The sequence below is a fragment of the Tyto alba genome, unplaced genomic scaffold (assembly GCF_018691265.1).
Source record: "Tyto alba isolate M040663 unplaced genomic scaffold, T.alba_DEE_v4.0 Super-Scaffold_42, whole genome shotgun sequence".
NCBI classification, from domain to species: domain Eukaryota; kingdom Metazoa; phylum Chordata; class Aves; order Strigiformes; family Tytonidae; genus Tyto; species Tyto alba.
The window spans coordinates 12,997,782-13,016,508 of NW_024881318.1; the positions used below are offsets into that span (position 1 = coordinate 12,997,782).

General features: G+C 37.8%; 1 protein-coding gene across 1 annotated transcript in view; it reads right to left on the minus strand.

Annotated features, from left to right (window-relative positions):
- The window catches only part of UBAP2 (ubiquitin associated protein 2), a 113,405-nt gene that overhangs the window by 56,858 nt on the left and 37,820 nt on the right, over positions 1-18,727 (minus strand). Inside the window, 3 exon segments of the mRNA XM_042804735.1 lie at positions 4,837-4,889; positions 11,241-11,344; positions 12,545-12,599. Of these exon segments, the coding sequence (XP_042660669.1) occupies positions 4,837-4,889; positions 11,241-11,344; positions 12,545-12,599 (212 nt within the window).

Genomic DNA, 18,727 nt, shown 5'->3' on the forward strand with positions numbered 1-18,727 from the left:
GGTGGCAATAACATCTTAAACCGATTGCTCTGCGAGCATGAGTTCAAAAAGACTAATAAAGGCAGAAGCATGTATTTGCTTATACTAGTATAACCAGTCAGACCATCCACGGCAGAAAACTGTATTGCTTTCACCATGCTGTTACAGTAAAGATAGATACTTGAATAGGTAGCCGGGGAGGGGGGACCTGGTTGGCGGGGGTTTTGCAGAAAGAGGGGGTGATTTTGGTTTGTAGGAGGTCATTTGTTTCCCATTTGTAATTTTTTGGGTTTGTTGTTTTGGTTTTTTTTTTAAACAGCTTTTCTTTTTTTTTAAAAAAAAATAGTAGCTAACAGATACAACTTCCTAGGGCTAATACACTTCTATCCACAGAAATACTTGCAAACCAGAATAGGTCTCAAGCCAGTACAGGTTAGGTTTAACAAGATAAAGATACGCAAGTATAATGGTTATACTTTAAATTAAATTTGCACAAAATAATTCTTAACTAATTTGGTGTAGCTTGTTATTTAGACTAAAGAATAACTGACCTACTCAAATACTCACAAAGAACCCCTTTGGGCAGTGACATTTGGATACAGTTCTTCCAAGATATTGTGCATTTGTAATTGCATACATTGTTAGCAGCCCAATTTAAAGGACATCATGGACATGAGCCAATTTCATCTGTGATCCCATGGGCAACTCTACTGAAAGCATATCTGTTCCTGAACATGGTCACCTGATTGGGATTCTCCTATGAAACACTGTTGATTTAAGCAAGATGCAGAAGGGCTGACAAACCAGTCGCTTATCACTGAGACAAAGTTCAAATGTTCCATGTACTCTGCTAGCACCCACTTATGTGCAACACACTCTGTCATGAAAAAATGAATATCACCGCAGTTCCTCCCTCCATTCCCTTCCTTCCCTTGCTGCCAATACAACGTACTTTAATCCCATCTTTCTGAAACACATTGCTGTCCTGTGCATAATGCTGCCAGCCTGCAGCTCTCTGTACTGATGAAAATGAAGAAAGAAGATTCAGCTCAAGAGTATTTCCAGTTTAAAAGGCTGTTTCTGTATTGTTCAGCCCCTTCCCCACTGTATGTGTTATTTTAGAACAACATGTACTGTGCTTTTTGTAGTGTTACAAGACTCCTACATCATATGGCACAAGAAAGTCAGCTAATGGCATGAGCAGCAACCTATAGTCTGCAATCCCTTGGTTAAATATTAAATTCTTTGTAATGTCAACAGTTTCTTATGCTCACATAACTCACAATAAGACTAACTGTGGCCAAAACACTGATGAAACCTGAAAACTAAGCAAACTGAGGAGCCTGAGGATGTTTGCGACAATGTAAAAGCATGTTTAACATGAGAGAGGAAACCTTCTCTTCAACAGAACCAGCATGAAAAACTCAAGTCTTCAGCTACCAGCTCTGCTACATTGAAGTTTACATAACACTGTGGCAAACTCACTGCCACAAGCTCCAAACAAGCACCTAATTCAGAAGCCTGCTGGGATTACGGCATTTGTCAAAAGACATACTTCCTGCAGCAGCAGCTGAAAATTTTTACTACACACATGTATTTAGTTTTTCTTAGAAGTAGTATTATCAGCTCCTAACAAAGTTATTTACACTCACCATAAAATAAACTGACTCATCATTCACTGAGGCTCTGGCATCTTCCCAGAAGTGAATGAACAGTTGCAAGCATTGGCCTCACAATGGTATTTCCTCCATCTGCAGTGAAATCCCTGTGCTTTTCAGCTCCTATTCCTATGATGAAAGTCAATCTCCAACCACCAAAAGAGACAATATATTTAACAACTAGCTACTAGCTCTTATGACTAGTTGATAGGTGAGGACAGGAAAATATACTCCAGCATCCTCATAAAAACTCAACATCAACACATCAGAAGCAACAAAACCTTATTACTGGTTTGATACGACATACTGAAGCTAAAGAAAATACAGTAAATTTTCATGCTGCTTCCCTGTAAAAGAAACATTCCCACTAAAATACTTTTTTTTTTTTTTTTTCAAAAGCGTTGTAGTTGTTTCAATAAAAACTAAGACTACCGATGTTGTTCAGAAAATGTCTGCCTTGATCCATTTCCAGGAAATCTGTATGCATTCTAGTTCTCCCCTTCTGATAGCTTCTACTGTTAAACTTTATTTTCTTTAGCCAGGAGAATATGATCATAATTTTAACACGAAACCCCAGAGGCATCCACAGTACTTAAACATTTGTCTGGTCCATCATTGTCCATGCCTTGAATACCCCTTTAACAAAATACAACCTCCAGTTTTCACTGTAACTAGTTTCCACTCTGTTTAAAAGCATATTGACAACCTATTATATTTGCTTAATATTCACTACTAAAGATAAATACCTGACAGAAATATTAGGTCCTAAATATCTAATCCTTCTCAGGTCAAACAACATTAAATGTCATTGTATCTGACTAGGGAACACCACATTTAAACAGAAATACTCTTCAGAAAAACACCTGGTCTTTATCTGCAGACAGCAAATACATCAGTTACTTTGGTTGTTTTAATCATTAGTCATGATGCTAGAATTGTTTATTATACATTTAAATGTGCAGCTCTATTTTCTAGCCACAGCTTCATTTTATGCCTTAGTCTCCTAGACTAAAACCAGAGTCTATTACACACTAATAAAGTAACCTCTTGAGATTCAGTGAACTAAAAATCTCACTCTCAAGGACCAATTCTATCAGTAAATAATGTTTAGCTATTTTCCACAATTTTTGTTTTGTAAAAGCAATGAATAATTGGATGCAGTACTTCAGAATCAAGTTCAGGAGAGTCAGCATACAGAAATATAAATCAAGAATGATTAAGAGACAGGGAAGTATGCCTACAGGCAAAAAGACTACAATAGCTTTTTTTTTTTTTTGCCACAGCATCAGCCCTTTAGGAGATCATGCTGAGCTGTTCTTTTTTCATCATCCACTGCTATCCTGAAAATTTTTCAGTTGCTGCTTTCCAGAAAACAGCCCCTTGTTCTGCAGGTGTGCCTTTATCCCTACAAAACAAATGGGCACTTGGCCATATTAAAGCATTTTTAATTTGAACAGGTCAAGTCTATTAGAAGTCCAGATTTCTGTGCAAGACTGGCTTACTTTTAATTGCCATTCCAATAATTTTTGGATTCCCCACACAATTTATTCAGCAGTGATTTGATTTTGAATTCCAGATCTTTAATAAAGACACTAGATGGCCTGGGAACTGGATTCCTTTGTAGTCGTCCTAGAAATGCCCACATTCATCTCTTATAAGGACATACTCTATCGCCACAGTTAACTCATCATTTACTTAAAGACCAAGATCAGGTTTATTTGAAGGGGAGCTATTCTCCATAAAACTACACTGAATGGCACAAGCTGTATTCTTTTGCTTCTATTTTTATAAATCAGATGTATACATTTTTCCTTTATTTTTCCCCAGGCATGTTCTGGGCTAATCTGTCTGCAGCTCGACATTTCATTCACTCTTTCTAAACAACAGCACATGAACAACTTTCTCCTAGGTTATAGTGATTTTTCCAGGACTCTAAAATTAATAAAAATTAACAACAGGCTACAGATTTCATCTTCTGCTCTTTCAAGATTGATGTCCAAATTACTCAGGTTTAATAATTAATTTTAAAAATTCTATCCCTAATCAGCATTGCTCAACCTCCATACTACAAATGCTGTATTGTACCAGCATCAAACACGGGTGAAGAAACAAGGCCAGAAATTTTCACTATCCTTAGCCCTTAGTCTACCTCTAGCATATACTGCAGAAATAGAGTACAGGTTCAAAAAAGATGACAGCTTTTGCTGGCAGTCACTGATGCAAAAGCCTAGGAATTTTAGAGTTTCTTTTAACTTTCTCTGAAGACACAGCCCTCATTAGGTAAGGGCAGAGTTTTCGTATCTGCTATACGAAACTTTCATACCTTTCTAGGGATAGCACTGACATGCCACACTACAGGAGGAGGCAAAAAGGATGACTTCCAAGACAATCTCTTACCCTTCTGAAAACAAACTTGAAATCGTGGATATTCCTATAAAAGATTAGAAACTTCTTAAAAGCTAAGTTCTCCTTTCCTTATTTCTTGCCACTTCGTTTGTTTTCCGAACTGCTTAAGCTTTAATACAGTAACTGAAAACTTAAAATCACAAACACAATTTTCACATGAAAGAATCACAAATGCCAAATATTTTGCAGACATGAAAATATCTCTTGCCTGATAAAAAGAGAACCAATACTGTAGTACTTGAGGCAGCACATCATGATGAAACAACAGGAATGAAGCAATTAAGTGCTATCTTCAGCATACTACTAGCTCATTTTTTTAATATTATGAACACGAAGTGGACTAAGTGGAACAATTCTGCAGATTTCAAAGAAAAAGCATTAAATGAGGAGTCTAAAGTCGATAGTAAGCTTCATCACTTAATTATATAAAAGTCTTGTGATAATATGGCTTTAAATCCCTACATAATAGTAGGGGGAAGTATGCAGTTAACACCCATCTGCATTGAGCACGAGAGAATTGTAATTCACAAATACTTAATCTGGGAGAAAACTTTTATTATCTGTGTGTTGTCTACCCAGCAAAGTAAATTAACATTTCTTGATTCAATTTTATTTAAAAAATAATCTTATCTTAATATATGTATTTAAACAGGAATTACAGCAAGAAACACAGTAAGAAATATCATTGCATGCATACAGAAAAGTATTACTTCAAACATTTAATTTTGAAGAAAATACAGTAACTCTGAAAAGTGTAAACAATCAATCAGTCTATCCAACAAGGTACACTTACATCTTCATTCCAGTCTTCTGCTGTCCATTCTTCTATAGAGTTTTTCCATGCTCCTATTATAATTTGGGGAAGGAAAGAAAACAGTTACAAGCTAAAAGCACCATGCTGAATTTCAACCATTCATCTTTATAAGCAATCATGTTTTCATTATTAGTGGAACACAAAGTGAGGAGATGGTGGTTGGAAACATGGGAAGCTCTAGAAAATTAGTCTGCAGATTTAAGACTTTGGGAGTTGCAGGGGTTTTTTTGCATTTAATTTATGATTTCAGGAATTTCTTAGTCACTATGGTACCAGACATAATTGGCACAAACACATGTCTGCAACCAGTGATTAATCCCAAATATTGGAATAACTTCCTCCTGTCCCCAACAACAGTGAGAGGTTACTGAACCCTCCCACGGGATCTCCCAGTTTCATGCACAAATTCATACAGAGCCTGAACAAAACACAACCACAACACCTGCTCCAACATCCATAACATCATATTCAAATTCCAGACCCAAGCTATACCTCTGGAGGCTCCTTTCCAACCTCAAGGGAGAACCACCCCAATCCCTTCCCCTGATACAGCAATTGTATTTTAAAACATACATAATGCATTTAATGGCAGCAGAGGAGTCAATAAGCTTCCACTGTAGCTGCTAAACACCTCTTCCCATAACTTGTGGCAGAGTTTATCTGACCAACATTGGAGCACAGTACGCAGGTTGGGAAAACTACAAAAACAATCCTACAGATGCAAAAGCCTGATCCCTTCAATAGGAAACAGCAGGCATAGACATGCAAGAACAACAAATGGACTCGAGGCCTTGCCTACCAGTGTAAGGACAGGGAAGGTTATCCCACCAACAACCAAAGCTTTCATTTAAACTACATAACCACGAGCGAAGAAAACCCCAGCAGTACAGTTCCTGCTACCGTCACCTTTGATCAAGTACAAAAGCAAAAGAACTACTGCTTTAATCATCATCCTTTCCTGAACCAGGAACCCTCTGAGACACATTCATCCAGAAACAAGCCCCCTCAAGACAGCATCAAATCCAGGTTGTACTAATGCCATCACTGCGTTAGGGTACTCTTTTGTACATCATTGCAAAGCAGTGTCTTGGGCAGAGGAGGGTCAAATGGCACTAACCCAGTGAGGCGAACAGGCCTACCATGAAGATACACACACGATGGGGAGAAGAGAGGAGAATTATACCTTTGAATCCAAAATTATTTGGCAGGTCCTGAGCAAGGTAACATCCACTCTGTGTTGGCTCTGTGGAGCAATACAGGATCGCCTGAAACATCTCATGCTCACATTTTACCAAACGGTTCCTAACCAGGAGGTTTCTACATGCTGTAAAATAACTAATAAACATATCTGAGCAAAATTACTACAGGGCCTCAAATTTCTAAACTAATCCACACATTTGCACAGAAATTTTAGAAAGGAAGAAAAGCCCAAAGAGCAGGAGTCTTTAGACAAACAGTTGCTTTCTCTTCCCCTGATCAACACAGTATCCCTTCCTCTGGTATTCCTTCTTTACAGAACTATATCCTGTTACTTACTCTGCTTATATTTATTTCCCATCAGTCAGAGTAAAGCCTGCCTGTGTAGGAGACATACATCATGCCGGCGCCAGAACTCTTAGAACGGAGCTTGGAGTCTGCTAAAACAAACACAAAAAGAACTCAGATAAATCAGCCCAACCCTTGAGCCTCCCCCACCACCACTGGGAGACCGAACCTGTTTGGAATAATACCTGGGACATCTTCCTGACATTCAATTTAAACATTTATCTGCTGCTCCTATTTATGAACACGGTTCTGTGCATTTACTCTTTTTAAATACTGAACACAAGCCTTCACCCTTTTATTAGTTTACCCAAGATCAGTTTACTATTATTTCTTATTAACACTCTACCTTCCCAACTCAATCCTTCCATCCTGTTATTTCACTGCACTTCTCTGCATTAAATCCAGTTTGCTAACACCGTCCTCCTACTGATGGGATTCTAAGTCTGATCTTGCCACAAGTGCATCAATTCCCTTTTAGTCAAAAATCCACCTTGGCATTACTGCAACTCCATATATCCCCCTCCTAACCCTTCCCCCATGCTTTCAAAGCATCACAACTTAAAAGTTCTCTGTTTTCTACCAACATTATGCTTTGTGTTTTCAAGGATCCTTTTCGTAGGAACTTCAGCCTAGATGGCTATCTGTGACTCTTTCTTGTTTCCCTTCATACCAACTTCAGTTTTAGACAGTTATAAAGCCAAGAAAAAGTATACAATATGTAAGTCTTCAGCTATTTTCCTCCAATTTCTCACTCCTTGTCACACTATTGAATTTTTTCTCTTTTTTTTTTTTTTTTTGAAAAAACAGCCGTAGGTACTAGCCCCAAAATAATTTTATCTTGGTCTACCCCAAATTTATGTACTAATCAGTTAATTCTGAAATACATTAATGTTCTAGAATGGCCTGAAGGCTTCCTTCAAATGTTCTTTCTGACTTTTACAGCAGTACTTAAAAAAAAAAAAACAAAAAAAAAAACCAAACAAAAAAAAACCACAAAAAACCAAACAACTTTCTTCTAACTTCCAAGCTACACAATTTCGTTATTCCCCCCACAGCTACACTATAATTTATTTTTTATTTCTTGACAGTTTTCAGTTTCAGAGTCATTTAAAGCTGTTCATAACTAAGATAACAAATGAAGTTTTTCTGTGGAATTTATGAAACTCTAGCAACATAGAGGCATCATTAAATAACCACAATACAATACCATTTTTATAACCTACTTTGAGAAGTGACCACCTCCAACATAATTTATTTCTAAGAACTGCTGTGATTTGTCACTCAAGATCTTCCATTACCTTATACATTACAAAAAAGGTAAAAGATTGAACAGTTGGCATGGCTGTAAAAGAGTATTAATCACCCTGTTCAAATTTATTCCCTTTTGGATGAGGATTGGTCATTTTGTTTCCTCTCACCCACCCCTCCTTTGCCTTCCAATTGTACATTATTTCTATAAAAAGAAGGATGCAGGAAAAAAGATGATGAATTGGAATACAATTACACTTAAACATCATGACCCATTAAAGATTTGCCCTTTAGCCTCTTTTTATTTCAACGAACACCACAAAATTTTACCTCCACAGAACCAGATAGTTTTTCTAGAGGATAACATGATGGTGCACCTAGAAACACCTCTCATACAGGCTACTGAAATTCCTCTGGCATCTACAACAATTCAGGACAAGAGGTTCTAGAATGCTTTCAGAGAACATACAGGGGAAATGACATTTTGGAAACAAATAGTGTATTTCTTTTTAATTGAAAATGTTAATGTTGATCCTTTCCCAGCACCAGTTTAAAGATTAAATACTTAGTAAACACTCAGAACTCCACAAAGTTTATATTTGCATGATGTCTTCAAAAAACATTTTGATAAGCAAATGGGTTTTGCTTCTCCAGTTATTTGACCGGTTATCTCCTTTTTAATGTAACTGCAGATGAAAGACACTAATTTTCCAAGTAGCTAGTACGAGCTAATTTTCTGTTCTTTCTTTTTAGATGAAAGAAGAAATGGGACTGGGTAACGAGGAATAAGGAAAGTGATTTGCATGCTGCCCTTCCTCTGTGTATATTCTTATCTGACAACCTTCATTAAGCCCACTGTAGGTTATGGATTTCCATACATCACCCTCATTCACATCTTCAGTAACTCCACATTGGAGACTTACTTATTACCAGGACTGTTGATTTGTAACTAATGTAACAGCACTGTAAATTAAGAAAAAAACCCAAACAACTGAAAACTTTAGTTTAAATATTTTAGATTAACAATCAAGTCACCAGCTCAACTTTGTACAGCCTGCTTCCAGTCCCATACCTCGTCTGCCACTCTTTCCCTCTATCCCTGCTTCCATGCTCCTTCACAGCACTCTCTCTTCTGCTTTAAAACTACTACCCCAGCTGCAGCCTCCTCTAATAACCTTCAAGATGCTTTCCATCACAAGGTTAAAAGTGCTTCCCACTTGGAAAAAACTAAATGATTCAACTTTAAAGCCTACTCTTTTTAAAGAGATCTCCTCTTTTTGGCTCGGTGACATTTCAGACATTCAGTATGGCTCCTCTAAAGAAACACTGTAAAATAAAACGCTCTTCCTATAGTCTTATATATAAAGACATTTTTGTTTCATCAGTTACAGTGCCTTTTCTATTTGCACTGAAAATAAACGAAGATTAGCAGCAAAAAGGTACTTTACACCCAAAAAGAACATTCACACTTAACTAGCTTACTTTAAATTTCCACTAACAAAATGATTCTGCATGAACGCCCCACACTGGCACTCATTCATACCCTTAAGAACCATTAATCTGATTATACCAGGGAAAATTCCCAAATGCATTCTCACATCTTCTCCATACTATACTCCCCAACTTTCCATGCATGCCTGAAGTTGCGCCACTGAAGCTCAGTGCAGTTCTCAGTGACATGTGCACAGCCTAACAGGAAAAACGCACCTGGCATCCAAAGAGAAGTTCTAAACATCAACTAGTACACAAGTTCCACCAATCTCTTTGCTCAGCAGCAAACTCTTCATGCAGACACACTCATACTCTTATGGGGATCTATTTACTCACACCAAGCTACTATTATTCCTAGCAGAATTCTCCCATTTCTGAAGTCTGAGAAGATGACTACAAGAAGGAACAGAGGTTGCCATAGGGGAGGCACATGAAGGCTGCCGAGTTAGCAGGGAGGGTCACAAAACATTCGAGCTCACTTGGAAAGTGGAACACAAGTCAAAGTCATTTGTAAGCCACAGCCTTACAGTTGCATTCATTATAATGCATCAAATCAGTCAATTTTCTACCTCTGGTCCACTCTCCTCATATCTTTCTTGTATGTCTTCTTTAATTAACTTTATTGCTTCTACAATACTTGTGACAACATTCCCTGACCCCTGCTACTGTACAGCAAACAACAGTATCAGTATTCCTAAAGGAATTTTCAAGTCATTAAGTGTTATTCTAACTCATGATCTGATAAACTTATCTGAAAACCTAACATGAGTGAAAGTAAAAAGTGCATTTCTGTTTGCGCTATACAACCAAATAATTTCAGAAGTAATTTCTTGGAAAGATCCATATTTGATAAAAAGAGCTTCCTTTCAATAGCCATTAATATACACAGGGCCACTCTTCCACACTGAACTAGAAGGCACTCAGGATGACAAGATAGCTGCCTAATAAGCCCTCCTGAACTCTGAGCCTGTTATTGTCTTCTCTGGTTAAGTGGAAAATGGCTTGTATGAAGATTAGGAAGCTGCATCTCAAGCAGCTCACAGTAGAGCTCAACGGAGCACACCCTGGCCTCCAGTGTCAGCCTCTTCCTTCCACACTTCACACAGGATTGATGAAAAAAATCATCTGAGTAGGCTTCAGCAATGAAGAGATCAGAAGAGTTACTCTTTGCTGGGGTTAACAAAAAAAATTATCTGCTATCACCCAATGGTTCCCAAGCGTGGACAACAACGTACATGAATTACTCCGTCCTGACACAGGGTTTCCTTTGTCTTCAGCTCCTGTCACAGAATATGGGAAGCAGCAAGGTATCCTGTTTTCCCAATCACAGACAAGTAGGTCACATTAATAACTTCTGAATCACCAGGAGACCACTGTTAAGTGGTTTCTTTACAAACTATGTCTGTCTCTTGCCTTTAGCCAGGAATACGTACTTCACACTTGAAACTTTATACGGAAACACACAGCTGCCTCTACCTTCAGGCAGGCAGACTGCTCTTTTGAGTAGGCATTCAAGTGCCTACTCATGCTTTGGTTAATAATTCTTCTCTTCAAAGTTGGCAGATCTTGGAACTCTCTTTTCCATCCCGGAGACTCACATCCTTACATTCCTGTGTTGTATAGGTGGGGCTTTCAAAGCCATCCTAGTGTCACTGAGTGGATTCATATTTGTAAACAGTTTTTCTTTTCTTTTTGTTCTACTTAGTTATTCACACCCTACTGCCCAATGCCTGTGGACCAATCACTTCTAGTAGGACTTATACTCCTTAATTACATTAGGTGAGTTCTTAAGCAGTACTTAAGATATCTAAACCCAGTTCTTCACATACTAGGTTCTTCCAATAACTCTTCAAACTCCTTTCTCTCTAAAGGGATCGTTAGTACTAAAGCAAAAAACCTGCTAATTGCCTTCACTTTATTCTAACCAGATAGTCACTTAGGCTACAGCATGTGCTCTGCACATTAGTAGCAGTTAAGCTACAAAAACTAGTATCTGTGTCATGTGAGATCTGTTCACATTTTCAGAAGTTAACTGAACACTAACAGACAATTTGCTACAGGTCTTCATTCCAATCCTTCCACTTCTTGAAGCATCTTACCAGTTCCATCATCTGCATCATTCTGACCAGTCTCCCAAATCTCTGATTTTGTCCCAAAGCCATCAGTGGCAGAAGACTCCGTATAGTCTGCAGGGTTAAATGTCCTAGAGTTTTAAAAGTTAAGAAATGGAAGAGAACACATGGGTCATTCAATGAACACAAGTGTCATCATTTTTAGATGAAGTTGTATTAGATTTAATATCTCGATTTCCACATAATTTATCTTGATAGTTTTGGTTTCAAAATGAATTTTCCTCTATGAGTAGACACAGATAAAAACAGGGAGAAAAGAGAATAGAAGAGGAGAAAAAAAGTGAGGAGACTGGAAAAAATATTACTTTAGAGAAACTGAACCAAAACAACAATTCCTGAAAAAGCAGTTAAACAGCATACCTACTCCTCCCAGTCTTATAAAGCATTAGTTTATATGCACGATAAGCCCCTCTCAGCTGATAGTTTCTCAGCAGGTGGCTGACTGATGAGAAACCAGTATCATGTCCTTTCAGAGCACCAGACCTGCGCAGGACAGGAGTCGGAACATCAGGAAGATTATTTCAGAATGCACTCCTGACACTAATGCCAAAACAAACAGATGCAGCTAAAAGCGTGAAAAAAAATTACTGAAGAAAAACTTCTTTTCAGTTTATCATCTACAAGTATGAACAAGAAGAATTATTAGAGAAATGGAATGAACCTGTTCATCATGACATCACTGATATCACATGAAATGTCATTAAAGGCAAACACTGAGCGGAAGTAGTGGAAGCTACACTTCTATGAAGCAAGTCATTAGAACAAAACTGAGAACAAACTTTAGAACTGCTGAGTAACTTCTTTTGGGCCTGTTTTAGGCTCCATGTATGTCCAAACAGCTAAAGCATGAAACCTCAAAACCAGGAAAAGTTTATAATTGCTAGACTTTCCAGTTTTATATAGAACTCGCATATTCTACATTACACTGTAACACATCTATTTTTACATTGACCCAGGACTATATGCACCACACAGAACTTTCAGCCTCCAAGGCACTATGTGGCTGCTACTGATAGATACAAACAGGTTCTCCAAGTTTGAGATATTAACATTGAGTGAACATACATTATGTTTCTATAGGTCTGTCTAGCTAGAAATACTAGTTTAAGACAAAAGTAATCCATTAATTATCTAACAGAATTAGGAATTTTTGCATCCTTACTGTTTTATCAAACATACAGCAATATTAATACATACAGTGGTAATATTCTTATTTAATATTGCCACTGAGTTTGATCCTTGCCAAAATCTGTGCTCTGCATGTTTCTTACCCCATGCCTTGGGCTGAAAACCTCCCCGCTCCTCTCCCTCTGCCACGTCCAAACCCTAGGAGAGAAAACGCCATTTAAAAGCAACAGCAGAGGAGCCACCAATCACTAGTCTGTCACATTAGAAAATACTATGGTCGAAGAAGAAAACTACCACAGTTAAAGTTAAATATTTATTTCCCAAATTTTCTCACAGGAGAAGTAAGCCACAGTTCATCTAAGACTACACATTTCAGTAGGACTTGCAATTCTTTGCTATCTCTTCTGTACCTGGTGAGGTAGCTCTAAATTCCAAGAAAAAAACTTACCTAAAGACTCAATTCACATGAGACTGCTATTGACAAATCATTAGACACTGTTCATAATTTTGTCTCTGATTTCTTACTCTTGTCTTAAGATGCTCTAGAATCCCAGCATCCCTGCATACCCTGATCTCTCAAGAAATTCCCTGCCACTCCTTGTCTGTGAGGAGAAAGTTTAAATGCTCCATTTGTTTCCTTCTCTTGACTCAGCCCACCTATTCACCCCTACCCTCCTGTGCTTTCACCAACCTGAGACCACACATTCCTTTTGCTTCCCCCTTAATCATAGTTACTGACATGAAAATTACCCAACTCAAATTACTCAGACAACTTCCCTGTTATCACCCACAAGAATATTCACTTGTGTTTTAACAAAAACAAATACTTCTTATCTCCAGTTTTGGTTACCAGACTCAATTTACAAGCTTCTTGATATAGTGAATGGCTTTATTTTTGCATGCTGCATAATACGTGAATGTTGTTGCATAGTACAGGCATGAAAATTTGTGTTACTTATCCATTCATAAAGCACATGTCTACATAAACTGTTAGAAACTATTTCTTACATGCAGCATATTCTTACACATTTTTTTTTTTCCATTTTAAGGACCTCAATATCTGAGGCTTTTCCAGTTTGTTGGGGTATTTTTGAGGAAGACTATGAATATTATTTTGTATTACAAGAACAGGTCAAGGTCAAGAGCTGCAATCTGAGAACAAAGTGATGTTTATTTTAACAACAAAATTATGTGGTAATTATGTTATCAAGCAACTACAAGTTTACCAGAGCACAGAAGTTATAATCTTAAGTCAGCAATACACTGTTGTCCAAACATCAGAATTACACGATAGGCTTGTTTGAATTCAGATCAAAATTACCCTTTATTTTCAGGGGGCCACCTAAACTGCATAAGAGCAGTAGCTCCAGGACACAGTAAAACCAATTTATAAAGTTCCTATTTTAATGACTTCCCTTTCCCTCCCCTCACCACTCATTCTTCTCCTTGCCTTGGTTCACTATCCAAGTGTTAAAAGACATTTCTGGACCTCTAAAATGTCTACCACCTACATTTTCAAGGACTTCTTAGAAGCATCAAAATAGCAAGATAGCTTTACCCACATTTTGATGAAAGCATTTACCCGTATCCTATGCAAGACAACTGCTAGCTACAGAGGAACCATGGAAACCCGCAGAGGAAGGATTCCCATCAAGCAACACGCAGTATTTTGGTGGGACAAGAACACCAAAGAGCATCTGACACTAGGCCAGGCCTGCTATCTCTACATTCTCCTGTCTGCTCTCTTCACAACTGGCTGTAGAGAGGACAGGCAGAGGTTAAGAAAGAGGTAACAACAGCTGCAGCCTGACAGTCCTTCTTCACCGAGCCCGCATGTGAAGCTGTGCTCTTTGCTCTGCCACAAAGAACCCTGTCCCAGACCCTGCTGTACCCAACTAACTTGGCCGCTGAACCACCTTGCTCAGTCCACGGCCCTTCTCTCCTTCACCCACCTAAAATGCCCATTCTGAGATGCTGATCCATGGGATAATGGGGTCACAGCTCTCAGATGCACAGAAGTCACTGCACTCTGGATTATCTTTCTGCCCAGTAAATTTATTTTTTTCTAAGAGTAGAACTAACTAAACACATTTACTTGGGGAAACTCTAGCGGCCATCTATGTAATAAATATATCTCCTACAGCTATCAATACAGTATTAAACACCATTTACTAATGATGCACAGAAGAGATACTAATGTTTTTTTGACAAGTTCAGCTACAAGACCAATTTGGAGCTGCGAACCACAGAAACAGTCAAGGAGTAATACTTTTAAATGAGGCAGATATTAGGTAGACAATAGCTGGAATAGCTAGCATGAAAGTACAAATACGTTTTACAAGAGGAACTAAATCTCTCCAGCCTCCCAAGTGCAAACACCTGAAAGAATAACCTTAGCATATTAAACAGAAAATGAAGTTTTAGCCAGCAAGGTGTAAGTAAAACATCAAGAACCTCTAATAATTTTAGAAATTGCTGGAATTAAATCATGTTGTTCCCAAAGTTCCACGTACAGTCTTAGACTACTAGCCAGCAACGGGTTTTTTATACCAGATCACTCTGAAAGTTAATCCTGAACTTGCAATTCAAGTGAATTCCCTTAACTTCATAAAGCTGTGTCTGTGCTTTCCAACAAAACTGAAGTTAAATTAAGTTTAATCAACCAATGCAACAAAAAACATTCTAATGAAGACAAAAGGGAAGTACCAAACCAGTGGGGTTATGAAAAGCATTAAATTCAAAGCTAGAAAAGACAGTTACAAAGAATTAATTTTAAATATGGGACAGTGAGTATTCATCACTGAAAGACCACCCTAACTCAGACACAGAAGCTCATATGTCATGGTCATCAATGCAGCATGCTAGTGGGAAGGGCTGATATTCTTTGACACCAACATATTAAATTCTCATGCTAAGAAAGTTACTTCTCTCAGCTGCCAAAATTAAAACATGGCTTTAAAACTATTAGAAGGCACAGTCTTCTAACACAGACGTTGGTCATGAAGCAAGTATGAATGTCCATGAAGTATGTGCAAACTTTTTAACAGTAACTAAATGATCAGTGAGCAAATGGGGCTACACACTGCAATTCAGAACAGTGACCCAAATTGTGAGCATACAATCCCATAGGAACTTAAACCCATTTAAATCAGAAATACTACAACCAAGGTCTTCCTCATCAGGGATCATAAGCTCTGCTCTCTTTCCTGCACTGACAGTTTTGCATGTAACAGCAAGTGAACACAAAACCACTATCAGAAAACAGAATTATTAGTTCATTTTTGGATCAGCTCTCTGAACATTTAATAAGTTCCCTGCTTGTTAAATGCCAGCAAATCAGTCACCTTTACACCAGGATAAGCCACCAAAAAAACCCACTGCCCCCCACTACCATGCTACCCTTCCCCCTTTTTAATTTTTTTACTTTGTTAGCTTTAAACTCTGACCAATCCTCTGATATAGTTCAAATGCACCAGGAGACAGACAGGACCAATTCCTCCCAGCAGTAATGCCAGTTTATGTTTGTAACATAAAAAGTATAGCTTTAACACTACTCTAAGAAGACATGTATATATGGTTTAGATCACAATAGTCGACGTCTACAAAAATATTTTTTTTCCTCTGGTAATTCACAATCAGCAATTCTTCTATCAACATTTTTATCTACCCACAAAAAAGAAAACAAGGGACTTGACAGTAACTCATTAAATCTTCTAGTGAGTCTAAAGGAATAGATTTTCTTACAGTCAATCAGTATGTGGAACTCAAAAGCAAGTGACAGACATTAGGCAAAGAACAAAATTACTGCCCTGACTCATATAAACCCTTGTAACATTTCTTCACATTCCTTCACACTTGGATCTACAAATAGCCACCTAAAGTATCAAGGCAGCATTGCTTACTCATTTCTGTTCCAGGAAACGGGGACTAGGGAACTATACTTAAAGTTGATTCTAATCAGCATTCCTGCTACTACACGATCCAACATCATTTAAAACAATTAACTATTTAAAATGTGGTTTTGTTTTCTTTAACATTGTAACTGTTCAACTGTGTATTGTTGGGGATTTTCTCCTCGGCTCTCCAGCACATCTCCCTCAGTTGACTAAACTCACATTAGCCATCACTTATTCAATTTATTTTTTTAATTTCTGGAATGAATTCTAGAGAAGTCAACACTTATACCCAGGCAGGTGGTGACATTTCCTGCTTCCACTAAAAACCCACTGGGAGTTCAAAACACTCATAATCGCACAATCAAGTCTTTACTCTTGTACCATCCATGCATGGAAAGAATCATTCATCTCATTCACATTGCTTCCTCCAAAACAAATGCACACTACATGGGAGCATAAGTAAAGTGTGTAGTGCCGCAAGGCATTACAACACAGTAGCAATGGGTCTAGCCATTAACTTAATAGCCTATTCTGTAGAAAATCCAGTTTGCTGAGCTTGCAGGCTTAAATCCTTCTACTGCAGAACAGGTGCTTTATTTCAAAGCTCAGATTTTCACACTGACAGGTTTCAATTAGATGAAGACACTTCAAGGTTAAGAAAGAGGCCTAAGAACAGCTGAAAGGAAATGTAAATGCAGATTGGAAGGGCAGGTAACACCCTAGATTTGTGCTTATCTCCAACTACACAGTAACTGAACTGCCCTGGTCTCTGCTCTGGAAATGCAAAGCCAGCCATCCTCCCAGCAGACACCAAAGTGACAGAGGATTAAGCCTTATAAACAGATAAGGAGGCTAAGTATAGAAAGTTTGTATTCTAGGTATTCCATAGTACAAAAAAAAAATGCTGAATTTATATCTAATAATTTAAATCATTTTTGTCTTATTAGTCATCATGAAGTAGAAGCACTGGATCAGTTTTATACACTGCATATACTGTAGTAACCATTTTTAGAAGCAAACACATAAAACTTTCAACTGTAAAGTTATGTTTAAAAGAAAATAAATAACTTAAAGCTGTTTAATTTCAAAAAAAAAAAATGCACGACACACACAACCTTCTAACCAATGCAGAACCAGCTACAGCAAAACTAAATGGACTTCAAATTGAGACCTCCAGAACATGTGCTCTACATTCGTGTTTAGAACAAGCAACATCCTTACTTGGCAAAGGAAATCCAAAATATATCCTGTGCCAACTGTGCTAAGCTTTTAAAATAAGAAAATGTTTAGACAGGCAACTCTGGTTACAGAAGCTCAATTTTTTCAAGGATAGCATACTACTTATCTAAAAAAATTCTTAAAAAAAAAAAAAAAAGAAAGAAAAAGTATATTAAGAACACAAGCTGGAGTATAGTCAGATATTTAAAAAAAGGCTAAGCTGCTTTGCTTTCTTATACAGCCAGCAGGAAAAACAAGACTTTGCAAGGCTCCATGCCATGCTGTTTAAATCCAAAATTAAAACATGTTTTTCCCTTTCATTTCTGTTTTGCAAGAAAAAAAATCCACATTTGTGGCATGATTTCGTTTCCCTGGAAGAATGAAGAGGAAGAGAATAAAGGAACAGAAGTAAAAGCAACAAATCCATTTTCACTTTGCAAATCACATGAATCTGCAACAATTTCTATGCTGAATCAAGTCCAAAAGTATGTCTACCTGCTATCCCATTATCAACTATGGTCAACTCGATATCTAGGGAAGACTACAAGAACTGAAACCACAGCACAGTTTCTCTGGACACTCTCCTGGTCTTCAACCATTTGTTGCTCACACTTTCTCAGCCAAAGATAATTTAGATACATCAGAATCCTCAGTGGTTTTCCCTTTTTTTGATGTGGTTCTTTTTTAGGAAGGAATTGTCAAGTGTCTCTGTATGTAAATTTTTACCACCCACAACATCTTTTTGAAAGGAGTTCCTCAGGTTAACGTCAAGAACCATCTCCGTAAGTTCATTTTGAGCCCGTAACCTTCTGATTTCATTTAATATTCTCTCATTTGTGTACTTGCTTGGAGTGATCAGTTGTTTTCCCAACAGAACCTTCTCCACAGAGATTTTATAGATCTCTACCATACACAGCCTCTTCCCTCTCTTTTGCAGGCAGAAAAGTCCTAGTCTGCTTGTTCCTCACACCCCATAAATGCAATCTTCCCAGTACCTTCAAAAGCCTTTTCTAGCTCTACTGCATCCTTTTCAACGTGGGGTGGAAGACAATGGGAGAACCAGACCTACACTTAGAATTGAAGATGTCAGAATAATAAAAAACAGCAGCATAAAAAAAATTGTGCCTGTAAAGTTTGACAATTTGTATATAACACTACAGCTGATAAAAACACAAGTGAGGAAATATTTAGGCTAGAGCTGATAATCCCATC